The sequence below is a fragment of the Lynx rufus genome, unplaced genomic scaffold (genome assembly GCF_022079265.1).
Source record: "Lynx rufus isolate CCGP_SWC_20201006 ecotype Redwood Valley unplaced genomic scaffold, mLynRuf1.p SCAF_5, whole genome shotgun sequence".
Classification (NCBI taxonomy): domain Eukaryota; kingdom Metazoa; phylum Chordata; class Mammalia; order Carnivora; family Felidae; genus Lynx; species Lynx rufus.
Window position 1 is genome coordinate 88,522,437 of NW_025814867.1, and position 21,094 is coordinate 88,543,530.

At 49.0% G+C, this 21,094-nt stretch overlaps 1 protein-coding gene across 1 annotated transcript in view; it reads left to right on the forward strand.

Moving 5' to 3' along the window:
- The first annotated feature begins 2,235 nt into the window (after positions 1-2,235).
- ITGB5 (integrin subunit beta 5) overlaps positions 2,236-21,094 on the forward strand; it is a 121,992-nt gene continuing 103,133 nt past the window's right edge. The window contains exons 1-2 of the mRNA XM_047099143.1: positions 2,236-2,340; positions 13,552-13,637. Coding sequence (XP_046955099.1) covers positions 2,271-2,340; positions 13,552-13,637 — 156 coding nt within the window. The 5' untranslated portion in view covers positions 2,236-2,270. The remainder of the gene's footprint in view (positions 2,341-13,551; positions 13,638-21,094) is intronic.

Genomic DNA, 21,094 nt, shown 5'->3' on the forward strand with positions numbered 1-21,094 from the left:
GGGCAGACTTGATTGCAGCACTTTCCAGGCGCAGTCCTGGTAAACAGGGGTCTGTGTTAGGCCTGTACCCATTAATAACTCCCCATTCCCCCCTCTCTCCAGCCCCTAGTAACTGCTATTATACGTTCTGACTCTAAGAATTGGCCTATTTTAGGTTTCTTATATCAGCAGAATCACACAATATTTTTCCTTTTGTGTCTAGCTTATTTCACGTAAGCAAATAAGGGTCTGAACTGGGAAACACTGTGTTGGGGGTGGGGGAAGTGATGCACAGAAGATCGGACATCAAAAGGCCTAAACTCAGAGAATGCTTGATACGTACAAATTACTGTACTTATCAATGCAATATTTACCCAGTTTTTGAGACTTAACTTTACTTCCATCTAATGCATCTTTCCATCTCTGCCAGACAAATCTGAAATCACCACTTGGCATATGACAGCTCCCGGTTCAAACTGTCTTCTCTAGCTTCCCATTATTTATGACCATTGCCTCCCAAGGTTGGATAAGAGTAGCTCCCAAGGCCATTCCCCTGAGAGGCAGGAAGACACTAGATAGACCTCGAAGGGGGCCGGAGGTGGGGGGGCGCTCTGCAGCACCAATTCTCTTGGAAAATATTTGGGGATAAGTACGATTTTTACATCAGAACAAACATGGGGATATTGTAGAATCCAATGTTTGCATGCAGTTTAAGGACAAAATCCTGGCCTTCAGTGAAATTTGGAGCTTTTCATCTAGGCCCAGTATACTCCAAGAGGAAGTTTACATCCTTGGGCATCAGGGCACCACCCCGGCAGAGTCTGGGAGGGGAAAGGGGCATGCATATTAAATTGCAAACTCCTTAATCTGGGCAGTCAGAACTATCTCCTGCCTGGCCTCTGGGAGCTGCCACTTTGCTCTTTACTCCTTAACTGCTTCTGTTTTTAGTAAAGGCATTCTGAACCTTTGGACAGGCATCCCAGGTCTGTCACTTCTGGCAAGTTAACACCTCTGTGCGTCAGTTTTCTCATCCGGATAACAGTAGGGTTTTGGGGACAATTAAGTGAGTTAACAAGGTAATTTAGTGCCGTGCCTTGCTAGCACTGTTCTCTGTCCGCGTTAGACATGCTCTTTTATTGCCTTTTACATGAAGACCGCCTCTCCTCCTCTTGCCTATAAACCATTCCAGTCTTAATCCATTCATCGTGGTCCAGCTCAAGGCCACCTGTCCCTTCTCACGCTCTGTCAGGGGAAGCTCCCCAAATGCTACTGGTAAGTTCAGAACCAGCTCTGCTGAAGGATAAGGTGAAAGCCTGAGCACCTGTTTCTGAGTTTATCAGTTTAACTTCACGGAAACCGCCAGGGATGAGGAAGGCTAGCGGCATATCGTCCAGGCTCGAATCCTCGAAAACGGCAAAGTGCTTGCGAGGGAAAAGTGGGCTTTACATGTGCCTCCACGCCCCACATGCCCTCCCTTCGAGATCCAGCGCGTCTCCTCTTACTACACCCGCAGGCGCCTCCGTCTCTCCTCGGGGCGATCGCGCTGCTGGAGGTGCGACTTTGGGAGAGCCAGACGGCCAAGGCAGGATCTCACCATACCTGCTCTCCGTCTCGAAGTCTAGCAATTCAAAGTAATCACGGTTCGCCCCTTGGAGCGTGCCGTCTTTCCCCGTGGCGCCAGGCTGCTAAGAAAGCAGAGCGAGACCCTCCTTAGCGACTTCGCTCCCCCGGGGCCCCCAGTAAGCGCGGCGTAAGGGACTTGCACCTGGGAGCCCCGGGCTCCGCGTCCCCGGGCGGGTCCCCGCTCGGGGCGGAGCTGGCCCGGCCCGGAGTTCGCCCCGCCCCGCCGTAAACTGACCGTGTGGCAGCCGGGCGGGGGCTTAGAGGGGGGAGAAGGGGAGGAGAGAGGAGGGAGGAAAGTGGAGCCTGGCGGGCCGGAGGGAGGAAGGGAAGGGGCGGAGGCGGAGGGCAGAGTGTGGCGGCGCGTCCCGGAGCCCAAGTCGCGGCCCCAGCGCGGAGCCCGCCCCTCCCCGGCCCAGAGCCGCCCGCCGGGGCCGTCCCGAGCCGCGATCCCCCGGCAGCCCCGGGACTCGGCTGCGAGCACTGCGGGAGGGATGGTGGTGGCGGGGCGCCGGCCAGCGCAGCCGCCAGCTCCTCCCGCCCGGCCAGGGGGGCTGTGAGCCGGGCATGCGGCTGCGGCCCCCGGCCCTCGCCCCCCGCGCTCCGGCCTCGGCCCCGGGCCCCCGCGGAGCCCGCCGTCCGCGCCGCCGCTGAGGCCGGGCGCCCCCACCATGCCGCGGGCCCCGGCGCCCCTGTACGCCTGCCTGCTCGGGCTCTGCGCGCTGGTGCCCAGCCTCCCAGGTAAGCCGCGTCGCCCGCCGCGCAGAGAAACTTTGTCCCGCTCGGAGCCTCCCGCCGGCGGCGTGGAGGGCGGGGCGAGGGGCGCTGTCTGGGTGGGGGAGCGTCTTCCGGGCTCCCACCCCCCAGGGGGCGAGCGGCGGGATGCCGCCCGGTGGGGGGCTCGCGAGGTGCGTGCGCCACCCCGCGCGCAGCCAGCAGCCGCCCCGGCGGGCTGTCGTCGGCCGCCGGTCAGTCCCGGGCCGAGGAGGAGTCTCCCCTTCCTGTGTAAACAGCCTTGCCCGGCTGCTGACCGGCCCGCGTGCGCCCGCGCCCTCTGCCCGGGGAGGGCCGCCGCCAGCCCTGCGTGGGGGCCGGGGCGCCGCGCTCCCGGGCACAAAGCGGCCCTTGTGGCCGGCCGGGGGCGGGCGGGCTGCGGGGAGGCGCCGAGGGATGCCGCCAGTGCCCTGGTCCCCAGAAGGCGAAGGGCAGCGAGGGGGGCGCGAGAGCCGAAGTCCTTGCTGGAGCCACGGCTACTCCGGAGGGCTTGTCTCTTCGAACTGCGGGTGCTCGGGGCCCCTAAGCGCATCCTAGAGTTTCACAGCACCCAGTTTAACGGCCTTCTTTTAAAAGTTTAATCCCCTTGCTTCCTCCCGAAGCCACCGCCAAACCCTTGAGACACCGGCGTCCCAAGTCACAGCCCCACCTGGGACTTACCGACCTGACTCCTGCCTGGGTTTATCCCGAGATACACGAAACACTGGCCCTGGAACATTCCCCTAACTCTGGAGGATTCTGGGGCGGAGGGCAGGAGGTGTGCTATTGCTTTGGCGCGATACTGCCAGGGGCTGGAGGCTGTGTGAGGAGCCCTCGACTTACCTGCTTTAAGTTTTCCGAGTTGGGACGAGAGTGGATGTGGCAGTTAGGAGGCCCCAGAGGAAGGATGCTCCGTTTTTGCGCAGGAGCTGACAGACAGATAAGCCACCCCGAGCCCCTACCAAAAAATCAGGAAGCTCTAGCTTTTCTCCTTTCCCGGAGGAAATAATTGTGTCTTTTATTGCTTCATTCTCTAGCAGGCCCACGATACTGGATTGCTCTTGTGCCTGGCTGCCAAGGGAGAGGGCACTAGTCCCCTACGGGGCCTTATTTACATGAAGACCTGGAGGTTTACCTCTGAGAAGGAGGAGGGTTCTGGGCAAACAAAAACTTCTTTAGGCCCTAATGCAAACTTAATACTGGAGCACGATATCTTTTATGGGAAAATAATCACTGTAGAACGTGGAGTAGATCAGTGGTTTCCAAACACCCATCTGGCAAGCAGTGCCCATCGCTGATGTTTTCATGGGTCCTCAGGGAAATGCAGCTCAGAGAAGGATGGCAGCTTGTGGCACACACAGGAGTTTATCTTTGTCAGTGGTCCCCTGCCTCACAGGACTGCCCTTTAATTTGAAATGATGTCTTTTTTATTTTTGGTTGGTATAGTTGGTTTCATTTATTTTATTTTTTTAATGATTTATAGTGATGACAGAGGGTAGTTTTTCTTTTTGGCAAAATAAAAAATCTAGCAATCCTGTATAAATTTCCCCTCCTCTTTTTCTGTTTCTTCTGTTCTTTTTTTTTTTTTTTAAATAAACTTTAAATAAACTTTAAAGTTTATTTATTTTGGGAGCGAGAGGGAGAGAGAGAGAGAGAGCTCATGGGCACACAAGTCGGAGGAGGGCAGAGAGAGAGAATCCCAAGCAGGCTCTGCACTGTCAGTGCGAACCCGATGCAGGGCTCAGACCCACAAACTGTGAGTCATGACCTGAGTCAAAGTCAGACGCTTCACTGACTGAGCCACCTAGGCGCCCCTGTTTTGTTCGTAATGTTCTGTGAAATCCCAAAGTTTGGCAACTGCTAAAGGAGATGATTTCTAAGTTGCCTTACAGCTTGACCTTCTGCAATTCTAATAAAAACTCAAATGTTTCCATTTGTGAAGAATTCTTTTAATATATTGCTTTCCATTTGCGTTGTGATTTCCGTTTTTCACAGTTCATATGCATCTTCACAGTGATGTCCATTTTCCGAATGGGCCCAAAAGGGCAAAGTGACTTGCCCACTCTTCCTTGTCCACTGATGGATCTCAAAAGCTTTTTGGTCTAGTGCCCTTTGTCCTACATGATGCAGTTTAGATAGGGAGAAAAGCATTGAGTCTTGGTGGTTTATTTCCAACTCCTTCTGAATTCCCTTTTCTTCTGCTGCTGCCTGCTAGAGCTCAGCCAGCCTGCTGTGGGCCAGCAGGGCCATGATGGAGCGAGCTCATCACTGGCCTCCAGACCGGTCACCTCCCTCTCAGCCCCGGAGCCTCTCAAGGTTGGAAGAGACTGACACATATTTGTGTGATTTCTCCTAGTGCCCCAGGGTTGCTGAGCCGGCTTCACACAGACTTTGAAACAGTTTTTCTTTTCCTTCCCTTTTCTTCTTTTTTTCTTGAGGCCCCACAGGTACTTTTCCCAGAGCTTGTTTCTGTCTCGCTCCTAGGAACATGACTGGAAAGAAAAACCTTCATTGCCCAGTGAAAGAAAGAGGTGACCCACGGGGCCATGCCTGCCTGGGTGTCCCTAGACCAGTGGCCAAGTTGCACGTCTGTTGCTTTCACTACACTTCCATCCCTGTGCTTAATCCAGCAGGAAGCAGACTTTTAATTGAAGAGGACTCATTTCAAACGTCTCTGGCAGGTTGACCAGCCCTCTCCTATTCAGAGTTATCTCCTGCTCTCCTTATCCCATGGCCAAGAGCCTCTGGACAGGACTCGAGGACATGGTCTTCCCACAAAACCAGAGAAGGGCTTCTCTGGGGTGAGGCCTTTGCTCCCTGAGAGGGAAGGGGAGGAGTGTGGTATTGATCCTGCTGCAGGACTGGAGTCATGTTTACTATCATAGTTTATTAAAAAAAAAAAAAAAAAATCATATGTTCCTTTAGTGAATGCCCTGCCAGTTAGAATGCTCTGAATCCTAGGAGAGCCCTGTACTCTATTTAGTGGGCTCCTGCTGACAGTGCTCTCCCCTCCACCACATGTTTCATGGCCTGTGAGGGGGCTGCTGGAGTTCGGCCTTGGGTTTGTAGCTCTCTTCAGGTAACCAGGCCTGGGTCTAGCAATAACGGGGCAGTGAAATGCAAACAGTGGGCTTGGTCTGGAGACTGCTGTTTACCCTAGGTATTTACATTTTAGCTCCATCATCCTTGAGTTGGGGGGAAGGGGGCTTTTTATAAAGGGGATTGAGGCAGAAGAGGGCAGGGTCTAATTAGCTCTAATTAGTATTCTCCTCCTGCTTGTTCTCCGTGCTTATTTAGCTACTGAGGCAACGGAGAATTAAAATACCTAAATACTTGGCAAAAGGCTTTTTGTGCCTGCCTACCCTGGTAACTAGTTTCTCTTCTTGAGCCGGCTCATGGAAATACTCTGAAAAGTTTTCACGATATCAGTAATGTGGAACAATTACTGCCTAAATAATAGTGTCCTTTTCATGTGGCAGTGTGCAGCTGGGTTCGTGGGGGGGTGGGGCGGACATCTCTTTTCACAGGTATTTTCTGTTGGCTGGGGGTGAAGCTTCAAAAAGCCCACTGCTATAGTTTGTTTGCTTTCTTTCCACTTGGAATGGGATTAATGGCCTTTATAAATGTAAAGGAACACGTTATTTATAGGCCCCATTTGTTTGTGAGGCTTCTTCTTGCTTCTGTTGAATGCAGGGTTTGATTCCTGGGCCACCTGGTGAAAAGTTTGCTCATAGACAGGCCTTGACACATCCCCTGTGGTGGATGCTGGAGGGGCAGGTAGTGTGGCCTACCCTCCTTACTGGATTCCCTCCCTCACTCACCCTCCTCCCCTAACACCACCAGAGTTTCTGAGATGCTTGCTGGTCTCGTATAGCTGGGGCCTGCTCCTGTTCTTGTCCCCTTTACCTATCCTCAGCTCTCACCCAGAGTGATTCTGTTAAAACTCAAGTCAGATCATGCGCTCTGCTTAAAACTCTCCAGTGGCTTCCAGAAGTCCTGACAGTGGCCTGCCAGGCCTCTCTGGGAACTCTGACTTCCCCGACTTTATTTTTCTCACCACTCCCACTGGCGTACTTGGCTCTCCCTTTTCTTCCAGCACGCCACCTATGCTGCACAGCAGGCCCCTCTCTGGGCCTGGGGTACTGTCTCCCCAGATATCCGTAGGGCATGCTGCCTCCACCCTGCAGCCCTTTCTTGGCGGTCTCCTGCTCAGCAAGTTGTCCCTGGCCACTCGCAACTAAACCTCCTGCCTCACATCCCTCCTGTCTCTTTTCTTTCCTTAATTTTTCTCCTCAGCCCTCATCGTCATCTCGTGTACTTACTGGTCTTGTTCACTGTCAGTGCCCTCTTCCCCAATGAGGATTCTCCCCCAACCGGAAGCACCGTGAGGGCAGAGGGTTCTGTCGATTTTGTTTATCACTGTGGCCTCTGCCTAGGATATTGCCTGGGTCATATTTGTTGAATGGATGGATGAGCTTGAGTCTTGGCAAGATTTTTTGAGCTGGAACATATGATAGAGGCCGCGTATTGCACCCCCTGAATTGTTTGCATGAGAATGCTGAGGCCTGGAAAGAGTAAGTGCCTTGCCCAAGGTCATGTAGCCAGTAAGTGGCCGAGCAAGTACTTGGATCTTTTGTGTCCAGGATAGCTTCTTCCCATAATTCCAGCCCAATGTCCCCTCCTCTGTGAAGCCTACTCTGCCCCCTTCGGGTAGGTGGAATTGGCCTGTCCTTCCCTTGCTCCCACAGCACATTCTGTTACACTAGGGGCCGGCCCCCTCACATACTGCGTGGCAAATTAACCAGGCCTTATTTACCTTTAGGTTCCTAATACAGCCACAATGGATCCCCCCTCCCATCCCCACTCCACTACCCCATGGTTTCAGTGGTCTTTAAAAAACCCCTCAATTTTCTAAAAACGTAAATCAGTTTTAGATATACAGGAAAATTGAGAAGATAGTACAGAGAGTTCCTATATACCCCACACCCAGTTTGCCTATTATTAGCATCTTACCTTAGTACCGTATGTTTTTTACAATTAATCAGCCACATTGATACATTATTATTAACTACAGTTCACACTTTATTTTTGTAATAATTTTTTTAACGTTTATTTATTATTGAGAGATAGACACAGAGCATGAGCAGGGGAGGGGCAGAGAGGGGGGAGACACAGAATCTGAGGCAGGCTCCAGGGGCTGAGCTGTCAGCACAGAGCCCGATGCAGGGCTCGAACTCATAAACTGAGAGATCATGACCGGGGCTAAAGTCGGACGCTTAACCGACTGAGCCACCCAGGCGCCCCAGTTCATACTTTATTTTATTTAATTTTAAAAAAAAATAAGCCCCAGGGTGCGCCTGGGTGGCTCAGTCAGTTAAGCATCTGACTTCGGCTCAGGTCATGATCCCACGGTTCGTGAGTTTGAGCCCCGCGTCGGGCTCTGTGCTGACAGCTCAGAGCCTGGAGCCTGTTTCAGATTCTGTGTCTCCTTCTCTCTCTCTGACCCTCCCCCATTCATGCTCTGCCTCTCTCTGTCTCTCTCTGTCTCAAAAGTAAATAAAAACGTTAAAATAAATTAAAAAAAAATAAAATAAAAATAAGCCCCAGCCCCACTTAAAAAAAAGAAAACTTGAACTCACGACCCTGAGGTTGTGAGTCACATACTCTACTCATGGAGCTAGCCAGGTACCACTGAGGTTCATACTTTAGTCTGATTTCTTTACTTTTTACCCAATGCCCCTTTTCTGTTCTAGGATCCCATTCAGAATGCCACATAAATTGAGTTGCCTTGTCTCAGTCTCCTTTGGACTGTGACAGTTTCTCAGTCTTTTCTTGTTTTTGATGACCTTGACAGTTTAAAATTTTTTTTTAATGTTTGTTCATTTTTTAGAGACAGAGACAGAGCACGAGTCGGGGAGGGGTAGAGAGAGAGGAAAAGACAGAATCTAAAGCAGGCTCCAGGCTCTGAGCTGTCAGCACAGAGCCCGATGCGGGGCTCAAACTCACATGTGGTGAGATCATGACTTGAGCTGAGGTCGGACACTCAGCCACTGAGCCACCCAGGCACCCTGATGACTTTGACAGTTTTGAGGAGATATTTTGTAGATTGTCTGATGTTTTTCCTCATGATTAGGCTGGAGTTATGGTTTTTGGAGAAGGCCATAGAGGTAATCAATTGCCTTTTTAAAAATTATTATTTGAATAGGTAGTATAGTCACATGATTTTTTTTTTTTATAGTATAACAATTGTACAGTGAGAAATCTGTTTTCCATTCTCAGTGCCCATCAGTCTAGCATATTGCCCTGACCCCTTCCCTCACACATTACCCCTGTTAGGTTTCTTATGTATCTAGAGTGATTTCTACATGTATGTTACAGATATCCCTCCCCTGGGGCACTTGGTTGACTGAGTAGGTTAAGCCTCCGGCTCTTGGTTTTGACTCAGGTCATGATCTTGTGGTTTGTGAGTTCAAGCCCTACATCAGGCTCTGCCCTGACAGTGCTGCTTGGGATTCTCTGTCTCGCTCTCTCTCTCTCTGCCCCTCCCTTGCTCTCTCACTCTCTCTCTCTCTCTCTCTCAAAATGGATACATAAACTTAAAAAAATTAAAAAAAGCAAATATTCCTCCCCTATGTTTGTTGAAAGCACTATACACACTGTTGTATGTCTTGCCTTTTATTTGCAACTTAACAATATATCGAGGTAAGGTTCGTATCAGTATATAGGGAGCATGTGCATTCTTTTTTAAAACTGCATATTATATGCAAATATATGAATTTGTTTTAAAAATACAAGTCATATCTGTCAAGCGGGGTGTTCTGCAGATGTGTGATGTTCAGAAAGGTAGTCTAAGATGGGAACTGGCCTTCCTGGGGCATATATTTACAGTTCATGGTAACATCTTTGGACCAATGACTAGTTGCTAGATTTTGTACCAGAAACATTTCATTTATTGTGTGAGAAGTATGGGGGGCGTGGTTCAGGATATGAGGAGAGGCACTCCATTGTTGCCACTTTTTAAAAAAGAAAACAACAATAATGAAATGTCTTTATTTTCTGTTGTCTTGACAACAGTGACTAAAATGTAATTTAGGATCATGAGAAACCCCGCTTCTCGCTTGAATCATGAAGATGACACACACACGAACCATTCTGAATGTTACGATCTGTTACTGTTAATGTGCTTTCTAGGGTGAGAACACACCCTATATACTCACGATGCTTTTCCCACTCTCCCGGCTGAATAGTGTCATGTCCCCTCTCTCCCTGCCAGTATAGGGTTATTCTAGCTCGGTACTCATTTCTGTTAACCCACTGAATGTTTTGGATCAGGAAATTCCACCTGCTGGATGTGTGATGTAGCAGGTGTTGTCTGACCTTGGACATGTGGGGTGGACAGAGATGGGGAGAGACTGCATGGAGGGAGGCTGGCAGGAAGCCACTGCAGGAATCTAGACTCAGTGCAGAGGGCCTGGCTTGGGCATTGTGGGGCCAGAGAGGGCAGGCAGGAAGGGCTGGATTAAAAGCAACATTTCATGCATCTTGAAGGAATGATCGACCGGACGTGGTAGCTGCCTGGATATGATTGATGAAAGAGAGGGGTGAGTCAATGAGTTTCGGAAGGAGAGCGTATTTTTAGATTATGGTTTGCACTAAACCCCGGCTTCGGGGGTGTTAAGGGCTGCAGGCAGTTGCAGTTGGACTGGAAATAGTCATAGTGCAAACCAAGAAAAGATGTGGCCATCGTCTGGGCCACTAGTGCCTATTTCCATGACCTAGACACGACACTCTGACATTTGGGAACTCTAGCTGTTTAGCTTTTTATTCATTGCTTCCGTCCTTTCAAAATGCTGTTGGTGCCGAGTGACTCATCCAGCCAAATCCAAACTCTGAAATATTAATAGGTGGAGAGAGGAGAAATGCCAAGGGAAGAGCTCTGGTGCTGTGGTGGGTGTCAGCACACAACCTATGCTTTTGGTTCCTGGAGTGCCTGTCTGGTCCCTGTTACCCGGTACACTGAGCTCCCGGGGAGCAAGGCTCATTCATCTCTGTATTTCTAGCATCCCCTAGTGCAGAGCTTGGCATTTAGTACATGCTTCGTGCAGGCTTTCTTGAATTTGAATTTGTCCCAGGAGCCTAATTTTAGAGAAATCATTTCGAGTGCAGCACAACTACTTTACCGTTGCTTGTCAATATGTAATAATAGAATCAATTAGGAAATCAGGACAACACGTATTTTACAGTTGTTCAGTATGTTTTCATAGCAGATGTCTGTCCCATCCTTTGAACCTCTTCAGTATTACCTCCAAGCTCTTGTAGGCTGACAAAACAGAAGACCAGAGCCCAGTCTGTCTGGGTCCGCACTGAGGAGCCTTATTGCCTTGAGCTCAAGACCCTCCACCCAAGTTCCTAAAGCTCAGTGATGAATGAGGCCCTGGTATTTAGAAAGTGGTCTTTGTGAATTTCTGTGCATCTAAGCAGAGACACGAATAAGACAGCTGACCTCAAATTCCTTTCTGATTGAGAGCCTGTTATAGATCTCCTCAAGGAGATCCCAGAGCTCACTGGTCACACTGCCCTGAGCCTGGGCTAGGTCAGGGATTGCCAGGCAGGTCCCCAATTTGGGCACTTGCTAACCAGCACCCCTTCTGACCTCTTTCTGGCAGACGGGGCTCCTTGTTTCAAGTCACTGACTCCTGTTTTCTCATGTTTTCATCTCTAAAATGAGCTGACTTGGCCAGCTTATTTTAAAACAGTTCTAGCTCTGAGGGTCTGCAACTCCCATGATTTTATAGAAATGATTTTGGGTGTCAAAGGAGATGGTGTGCCACAAGGACCTGAATTTTTTTGTTAATTTTTTAACATTTATTTCTTTTTGAGAGAGGGGGAGGGGCAGAGATAGGGACACAGAGGATCCCAAGCAGGCCTCGTGCTCTGACAGAGCCATATGAACCATGAACCCATGAACCATGAGATCACGACCTGAGCCGAAATCAAGAGTCACCTCTTAACCGGCTGAGCCACCCCAGGTGCCTCAAGGGCCTGAATTTGTACTTGATGAGGAGAGCAGGGGGAAAGTCACTTTCATTCTGGATTTGATCCCTCCACCCCCATATGAGTTTCTGACACGTAAGGAGATTTGACCACAAAGTGGAACTAGCATTTTGAAACTCTTCCTGCCTACATATTTTTTTAAAGCCTATTTAAAAGTCATCAAGTGAGTGGATTCGCTTTAAAATGAGAAAGGAACTTGTCAGTGCAAGCAGGAGGCAGGCAGGCCCGAATTCCCAGTGGGCTGGATTCAAAGACCTTCTTGGTTAGTGTTTGGACCTGGGAAGGGCTCTTCTGCTGAAATGAGGTTATGCATGCTATCCCAGCTTGTTTCTCCAGCGAATTTGTTCTGAGTCCAGGGCTTGCACCCAGGAGGTCCTGTTGCAGGCCTGGCAGTGAGATTGGAGTCTCCCAGCTCTGTGGGTGTGGCAGGGTCTCAGCAAGGTGGCTGGTGGTGCCCAGGAGCCCAGAGTGCAGCATCGAGCTGGGGGAAAGCATCTGACTTTACTCTCTCGGGGCCTCCAAAGCCCTTCCTCCTTTCTTCCCAGCATCTCTGGTCCTGCTAGGGTCTCCTCCCTTCCACCCCGGTGGCCATTCTAATCCCAGATGGTATTTGTTCCCTTTAGTGTCCCTCGTGGTGACTAAGTGCAGCTCCCTGTGTCGATTTCTGTTGTTTTACTGCTAGTGGCAAAGGAGAAGCAGGGAGTTAAAACTAGCAAATTGGGGAAATGCTAGGGTTTCAAGAGGTCTTACAATAGTTGTTTTTATGGTATTTCATGGAGTTCCCTATATTTTCCCCCTCCACTCTCCCTTTTAATCTTTTCCGGCTGTTTTTCCCTTTACAGTTTGGACCCTTCTTTCTAGGGCTGGTGGCCCTGGGTTTCTCTTTTTTCCATCAGTTCAGTGGACATTCTCTCTTCTTGAAAGTCAGGGCAATGACCAGAAGAGACTAGTGGGTCCTTAGTGCTATGAGGGCTGAACAGAGAGCCATGTTCATTCAGAGAAATACCAACATCCTCTCCTCTCGGTCAAAAGAACTGTGTCCTTGATGTTTCTGAGAAGAAGGAAAAGAAAAGAATGATAAGTTTCTTTTTTTTTTTTTTTTAGAATGATAAGTTTCAAGGTTCGCAAGGTTGAAGAAGGGTGGGTGCAGGTGTGGGGTAGGGAGTTGAGGGGGCAGCGAATTTAACTTCACCACTGCAGTTTAGCACCCCCCTCAGGAGACCCCTCCCCAGATTAATGGGAGAGAAGGGACTGGTCTTGGTTTGAAATAAGTAAGCTTTACGATGATAAAGAAATCTCCTTCTAATCTTAGTTTCTGATTTTTTTTTTTTTTTTTTTAATCAGGAAGGGTTTTGAATTTGGTCAAATGCCTTTTTATTACCCAGTGAGGTGATGCTATGGTTTTTCTTATTTGACCTACTAGTAGGTATACTGAATTAATGGATTTTATCTTAACCCATTAATTAATTAATTTCAGAGAGAGAGTAAGAGTGAGTGGGGGAAGGGCAGAGAAAGAGAGGGAGAGAGAGAATCCTAAGCAGGCTCCCCACTGCCAGCGCAGAGCCGGATGTAAGGCTCGAACTCGTGAATCATGAAATCATGACCTGAGCTGAAACCAAGAGTCAGATGCTTAACTGACTGAGCCACCCAGATGCCCCTCTTTTTTCTTTTTAATAAGGATTTTATTTTTAAGTCCTCTCTCTGGTCAACGTGAGGCTCGAACTTAAAGCCCTGAGATCAAGAGTTAGAAGCGCTTCCCACCGAGCCAGCCAGGCGCCCCTCTTCTTTTTTCTTTCCTTTTATCGTACAATTTCTGTCATTTTGGGTGGACTGAGTGTAGTGAGGCCTTCGGTGAGGGAGGCCCTCCTGTGTGATGGGGCTGGAAATCCTCGGGGATCCAGCAGAAGTAATGGGAGTTGCTCACGCTAGTGGGCACGCTCGGTGAGCGCTTCAAAAACTGTCACAGCGTTTAGGGCGTGGCCAATGAGCCTTAACCTGCGATTAGCACTGGGGCCTGTACCCTTCAGCCTTACCCAGGCTCCCTGTTAAAAAAGGAAGTGACCCCTCCCCCCACCCCATACAAAAGCCTCGTCAATCAGGTTTATGGCCTGGAACTAATTGGTGCATCTTTATCTTTCTTTGAAGGTCTTAACATATGCACTAGTGGAAGTGCCACCTCCTGTGAAGAATGTCTGTTAATCCACCCGAAATGTGCCTGGTGCTTCAAAGAGGTATGTGGCCGGGGTGGGGGTGGGGAAGAAGGGGCAGGCTACCCCACGGCTTGCAAGTTGACTGTGCAGAAAATTCTGCAGACTGCGTCTTCCTCTTTTTTTTTTCTAGGGCATTTATAACATGGGTCTTCAGATCGTGTTGAGTGTTTTCACCCTATTTTAGGAAAACAGGGCCTTCCTTCCCCTTGTGGGGAAGCCAGTTATGACCCTCGTATGGTTTTCTGCTCTTTGGTAAGAGATGTGAGCATGTGAAGTGAGTTGTTGTGTGACAGTTCAGAACCTGCAGGGGTGGGTGGCATGTTGGCGGAGGCCAGTCATCTTCATGGGGCTCGTCTGAGGATGAGTATTATGAGTCAGCCTTTATGGAATAGTTAAAAATAATGGTTGCTGTTTCTTCCCACCCTGTAAGAAGGGTTATAAGTTCAGAAAGATGTTAGGCATACTGCTTTCACAAAGCGATGCAAATACCAGAGCTTGGTGCGCTCATCAGCAAATGATCAATTTCTAAAATTCCTCTCGAAGGACATTTCTGGATCACTTGTCAAAACTATTGTCAGAAGCACAGGGCACGAACCCTCTTTGCACAAGCACCCTGTTAAGGTTATTTTTTGAAGAAGCTAAGACTTGCTATCTCGCACTGGCTAAGTGTCTGCAATTCAGTGCGGGGGGGCCTGTCAGGAGGACAAGAGAGGGCTCCTGGGAGGCCATGCTTCTTCACCACGATGCAGCCTCAGAGCCTAGGGATTGGTTTCCTCTTCGATGGCTACAGATGGTCGTGTGGGGAGCCCCGCTAGATACCGCACACCTTTTACATGGCATCTCCAGCCCTCACGACAGCTCTGTCAGGTAGGTGGGAATAACAACCTTTTTATTGATGAAAATTGAAGGCTCAGAGAGGTGAAGTGAGCTGAGTTTCAGTCTGCCTTCTTGGACTTCTGAGTCCAAGCTCTTTCCTCGAGGCCACTCGGCCTCTCAAGTGTGACCTCTCTAGAATTTTTTTTTAGTAGAGAGTAAGATTACTAAATAAATGATTCCAATCCCAATAAATTTATCCCAAGAAATCTTCTCAATGTATGAACTTCATTGTGTTTGTGCTTAATTGTGGTGTGTTTATTATGAAATTTCTTTAAAACCTTTCACTGGTACCCTATGACTTGCATGACAAATCCAAGTTCCTTGGCCCCCACCTGCCTCCCCACCATCATCACTTGCCTGTCCCTAGCACTTTGGTCAGAGGGAACTACCCAAAGATCCCTAGAGAGCCCTGCCTGATGAATACCCTCATGGTTTTTCCTGTGCGTGCTCCTGTGCTTCCCCCCTTTTCCTGACCAACATTTGTCTTCCCCTGTTTTCAAGAATCAGTTCAAGACTCATCTCCTCTATGAAGACTTTCATGGTTTTCCCAGACACATCTGTCCACCTATCCATCCCTCAGTCCATCCACGCCATTTGGCAAGGAAATGTTATCTCTCTCTTCCCGAATGTTGGGGCAGGGGTTTTATCTGTTTTCTGCATTGCTGGATCCCCAGTACCCAGAGCGTTAACCTGGCACACAGTAGTTGCTCAATAAATACTGGCTGAAGGCTTTCACTGGATTGCTATTGATTATCTGCACGTGCAGGCCATGACCACCTCTTTGTCTCCCCATATTCTTCATTGGTACTTCATTGGTAGCACTTATAACCTTTTATTGTTATTAATTTGTTTTCAGGCCGGTTACTGACTAAATCATCTTCTTGAAAATCTAAACTATGTCTTACTCATCTTGGCCTCTCCAGATTCAGCCAAGAATCTGGCAGAAATTCCTATTGGATAAAAGAGGTGGGCTTAAACAACATGTCGTTAGAAAACCAAAGTTTAAATCTCAGTTTTGCCATATTTCCTCCCAGTTTCTTGATATGTAAAACGAAGGTGACAGCTCCCACCCTCCAGCATAACTGGGAGTGTAGAATGAGATCAGGCCGTGAGAGGGTTTGTGAATGGGACTGCTGATTAACAGAATGAGTATTATCCAGCAAACTGCTTCTGTTGTCGGTGACATTTTCTAGTAAATGTAGGCAGTGGGGTCTGGAAGCCAGGGTCAGTGGTCTACTTTGGTTTTCTTCCTTTTCTTGTGCTAGTACCTCCGCGAGTCTGATGTCCTAATATTGATAGTGAATGACATTATCTCAAGGAACATGTCACTGTCCCAGGCCACACTTGGGTTCCCTCTCTAGCCCATCTGGTTCCCTGTGCTTCAGCGGAGCCTCAGTCTTGGTTGAAGAACTCCTCATTTTCTTGGGGCGAACTGCCCCTGGGGCCGAGTGTATTTCAGGGAGCTGAGTTTGGAGAGTTCAGGAATAGTTTTTTTGATCAGTCTCTGCCCTTTAGCAAGACAGAGTAAGTGTGGCCGAGTGCCTTCTTAACCATATATCCTGGGACGTCATCAGAGAGGTAATGCGTGGCCAAGAGTGTATGATGTGTATGTACATTAGGCTGGTGCCTAATGGACAGCCAGGGAGGGCCAGGTCCCTAATCAGTGTGTTTGTGTGGATTCTGATCCACCCACCTGCCTTGTCGTTGCACACCAGCACAGATTAATCTCAGAACATATTCCATCAAGACTCCCCTGCTCTTGAACTCACCGTGCTTTCTTATTTTACTTGAGGTGGGTGGGGATCCTCACTCTGCATTTAACATTCCTTGCAACCTAATTCCACTTCTTCTACCCAGTCTGCCCTCCCATCACTGTATTCTCCCACAGGTATCGAGTTTGAGTCTGCCCTTGGTCAGCTCCTGCTCAGCACCTCACTCTGGTTCTCTACAGAGTTCTGCTGCATTGCCTCTCTCTCTCTCTCTCTCTCTCTCCTTTTTTAAGATTTTATTTTTAAGTAATCGCTATGCCCAACGTGGGGCTCGAACTCACAACCCCAAGATCAAGAGTCACATGCTTTACTGACTGAGACAGCCAGGTGCCCCCTGAATGGCCTTGTCAACCTGGCTCTTTTGCTCTCTTGTCTTTGCTTGCTTGCTTGCTTGCTTTCTTAATTTTTAAAGTTTATTTATTTATTTTGAGAGAGAGAGGGAGACAGAGAATCCCAAGCAGGTGCTGTCAGCACAGAGCCTGACACAGGGCTCGAACTCACAAACTGTGAGAGCATGACCTGAACTGAAATCAAGAGTGGGACGCTCAACCAACTGATGCCAACCAGACATCCCTCTTTGTCTTTGTTTCCTGATGTAGTTTACTGGTGGCTTCAGACTCACCCTCTGGCTTCAAGACCGGAATTGCCAGGCTTTTTTGTACTCTGAGACCAGGAGTGTAGGAGGCTGCCTGTCCTCACCTGTTCCCATTGCACACCTCAGCCCCTGCCCCTAATACTTTGTGATACCCCCATGGCCCCTGCTTTTCAACCAGCACGAACACTTATGGGGCTCTTTGTACTGCACAGGATGAAACACACAACAAACCCCAGCAGCTTATTATCCATTTTGTCTGTCATTTTTTTTTTTTTTAGTGGAAAATTTCCCCTGATCTAAGATTATAAGTTTCACAACCCAGTTAGCTGTGAAGAGGAATTTGAGGGCATGGCATGTGTGTGTGTGTGTGTGTGTGTGTGTGTGTGTGTGTGTGTGTGTGCGCGCGCGCACTCGCTTTCGGAGGCCCCGGGCAGCCTGCATTGTTTCTACACACACTTTCTTGCCTATGACCCAGTCACATCACTTTGCCTACGTGCAGTGAGAACTGGGAGACCAGACCTAGCTGTGTGCCCAGGGAGACCCTGTGCATGAGCAGAATGTGCTCGAAGCAGGGAAGCCAGTGTGGCTTGTAGGAGGACGGTGGTTTGGGAGAAGTGGACAGGGCTGAAGCACCCAGGCTCCCTATGAGGATAGAGAGAGCAGAGTTTGTGCGAGTGGAGACAAAGATAGGCTAGGGGATTGCATACAGGACTGGGGAAGTGGGGAGTCTGTTGGGCATGACAGTGAGGCACCTTGTGTCCACAGCAGCGCAGGCTGCTGAGAAGCCAGAAGGAGAAGAACCAGGGAGGCAAGGCTGCTGGCCTGTGGTGTTTGGATAGGAGGAAACGGGGATGGACGTGGGAGAAGACTGGGGAAGCCTGGGCCAGGGTGAGGGGTCTTTGCCGGGGAGGTAGACATGGAGAGGCAGAAATGAAGGGTCAATAGGGCCGGGTGCAGGAAAATGAGGAAGGGGACTTTTTAGAAGCTGGGAAACAAGACAGGCCAAGCGGACCTTCTGGGGAAATTATGGTGGCTGGGGCATAAATGAGACATTGCCTGTATTTTCCTTTGAGCTAGGAGGAAATGAAGAAAAAAAAAATGAGCATTCACTCCAGCTCACAATAAAATATAGATTCTTTGAGAGCATCTCTTTGTGGTCATGAAAGGACTAATCTTGGCCTATTGTGGATGCTTCATAAATATTTGTTCAGTGAATTAAATGAGCCGCCTGAAAGCTGCCGGAGGGATTTCTCCATCCCCGGGGCAGAGGGTACATGTGGGAGGGTGTTGCTCATGCACAGATTTCGGTTTGGATCGCTTACCCTCTCCCCTCACTGCCCGCACATCCACTCGGGCTCTGAGGGGCTGGCCTGGCCCTGCCATATCCCAGGGAAGAGGCCAGCCTCAGATGGTGGTCACCTCCCCAGCTGTGCCCACTTCTCTGCTAGGCTCTCTGCCCATTCACAAGTTTGTTTCTTCCCTTTTCATCCCAGAAATTGGGACTGTCTGCCTCTTTCCTGCCTGGGTTCCTCTTCTCCCAGGGCCTGCAAGTTTCTCAGCTCACCCACCCCTGCTGTTTCAGAGACAAACAAAAATCCACCCTTTCCCCCAAACCACCACCCACATCTTCTTAGAGTTTCAACCTTCAGCCAGAGTAGGCAGGATGGGGTGCAGATAATGTAATGACTGCTATGACACAATCACTAGAACCTGAATGAACCTGATCGCACTCAGGCACAGGCCTTCACTGCAGGGAGAGAGATTTTGGTGAGCCAAACGTTCAGGGAGTTAGGTGTTACAATGTTACAAACAGTGGAGCTCACTGTATCTTCTACATGGTAGGTGATGGAGGGAGCGAAAGGGAGCAAGTTAAAACAACTTGCAAAGGCCAATGTGGTAGCAAATTAAAAGGGATCTAAATTTGGAACACTTCCCTTTTCTTTTTTATATCACCGCACAGTGACTAAAAGCCATAAAAGATGTTTCAAGTTCCTGTTCCCATTCTGTTGCTTCTTTTGGAAGTTTGCCTGTAATGCAGTTTCCTTTTATGAGTCCTTGGAGGGTTGATGGATGCGTTTCTGGAGACCAGGGACAGATGCTTCCTCCATGAAGTGAAACTTTTAGCATCGAGCATCGGGAGCACCTGCAACGGTTGAGCTGTGCCCAATTAGAAGCCCTTCCTGAAACTAGTTTCCATTTTTCCAAGTTGAGATGAAGTCCCCACTCTCCTTCCGTACCTGTTTTTCTGCATAAGAGAGAATATTTATCCTCCAAGTTTGATAGATGGCAGGAAGATCTCTGCCTTGGGGGCAGCAAGGAAGTATTAAATTCAGAGGGACGGAATCCGGGGACCCAGAGTTAGTTTCTTGCTGCAGAATTCAGCCATGGCCTTGTTTGAGATGGAAGGTTGGTGATGCAAAGAGCACTGCGGTCCAGGCAGCTGAGGCCGGATGAATTTGAATTTCTTGGGTGAAGTTTGGCATGAACTTTGGCATGTGGGCCTCTGATTCCTCACCCGTAGAGAGGAGGGGCTGACACCAGGTGGTGCATCTGAAGTCCATTCCCCTTGGAATTCGCTCTATTCTGACACCTGGAGAGGTTCCAAATATCCGGCCTCTGGGATCTGAAGACTCTTAACACATCAGATAGCGGGATGTCATTCATGTGAGGAAGATTTTTCTCAATCATGAGTCTTTCTTTCCTCCAGGGATTTATAGTTTGGGGCATCTGCATTCACAGAATTGAAGCCTAAAATGGAGATATTGAGACATTTCCTTTTATTTATAATGCTTGCATATCTGGAAGGTTATAACCACTACAGTGTATGCCCCTGATCTCTGTGGTTTTAGGTCCCTGTGTTTATTTTGTTTTTTAAATTAATTAATTAATTTGATTATTTATTTATTTTGAGAGAGCACACATGAGCAAGGGAGGGGCAGAGAGAGAGGGAGAGAGAGAATCCCAAGCAGGCTCTGCTCTGCCATTGTGGATACCAATGCAGGGGCTCGATCCCATGAACCGTGAGATCATGACCTGAGCAGAAATCAAGAGTTGGATGCTTAACTGACTGAGCCACCCAGGCGCCCCTAGGTCCTTGTCTTTAAATATGCATCTGTTTTCATTCAAAATTAAACTATCTAGAAAGGAGTTCAGGAATAGAGGAGACTCACCTGGGCTTGTGGGGTCAGCACTCCTGTTGGGCCTGCAGCACTTTGTCCTTTGCTTGACCAGCAAGAACCTATGGCCGGAAATTATTCTTGGCTATTTTTGGAAGACTGTGCCAGATGGACCTTCAACTACTGTGGGAATCCCACCACTGAGGGAGCTGCCTTACTCTTAAAAGGTGCTTCAGACCTGCTAAGCTCAGAGGTGCCTCAGGTGGTGTCCTTGAGGCCTTAGAGCCCTGGGACAATGACAAGGCTCAAATAATAGGTAAAGATGTCTCAAAGGCTGTTGAACACATCAGTGAAACCATTGGGCCTGCCCCAAATAACGAGACACTGAACTTTGTGAAATAGGAGAAGGTTGACAAACTGATGATAGAGGTGGAGGTCACTGAGACTAAGTCTAAATTTGGTGTAGGTGCCATTGTAGGGTGTCCCTGGCTGTGTGCTGAGAAGGGGGCTCTCTGTAGTGTCCCCTTTCTGACTTGGTTGGCACTACTGAAGTCACCTTGAGAGTTTTGTTTTGTTTTGTTTTGTTTTTATAGTAAGCTCTATGTCCAATGTGGGGCTTGAACTCACGATCCCTAGATCAAGAGTCACATGCTCCGCCAGCTGAGCCAGCCAGCTGCCCCACGAGTTGCGGTTTTAATATGGTCATTGGTAGTTCTCATACTCGCAACCAGGTGACAATACAAAGGTCAGTGGCCCTCCCTTGGCTGCACAGCAAACTTCCGGGAAGCCACGTGCATTGTAGTGAAGGTTTACCACAACCTTGAAGAATATTATTAAGGAGACATAAGCTGCTACCAGTGAGGGGAATGAAGAGAGCGTTGCCCCTAACATCCTAGAGATTAAAGAGGCCTCAGAGCCGCTAGAGTACCGTTGGGAAAGCCAGACACACAGAGAAGGCTGTACTTGGCACGGGTGTGGCCGTCAGGTCTAGGAAGGATGACCTGGACTCTAATTAAGTCGGCTGATGATCCTAGCAGGAGCATCTCCCCTGGCCAGCAGGTGGCCCTGTACAAGTTCTCCATCAAGGACCGGTAGTGTCTGTCAAAAATCTTCTGAGCAGGA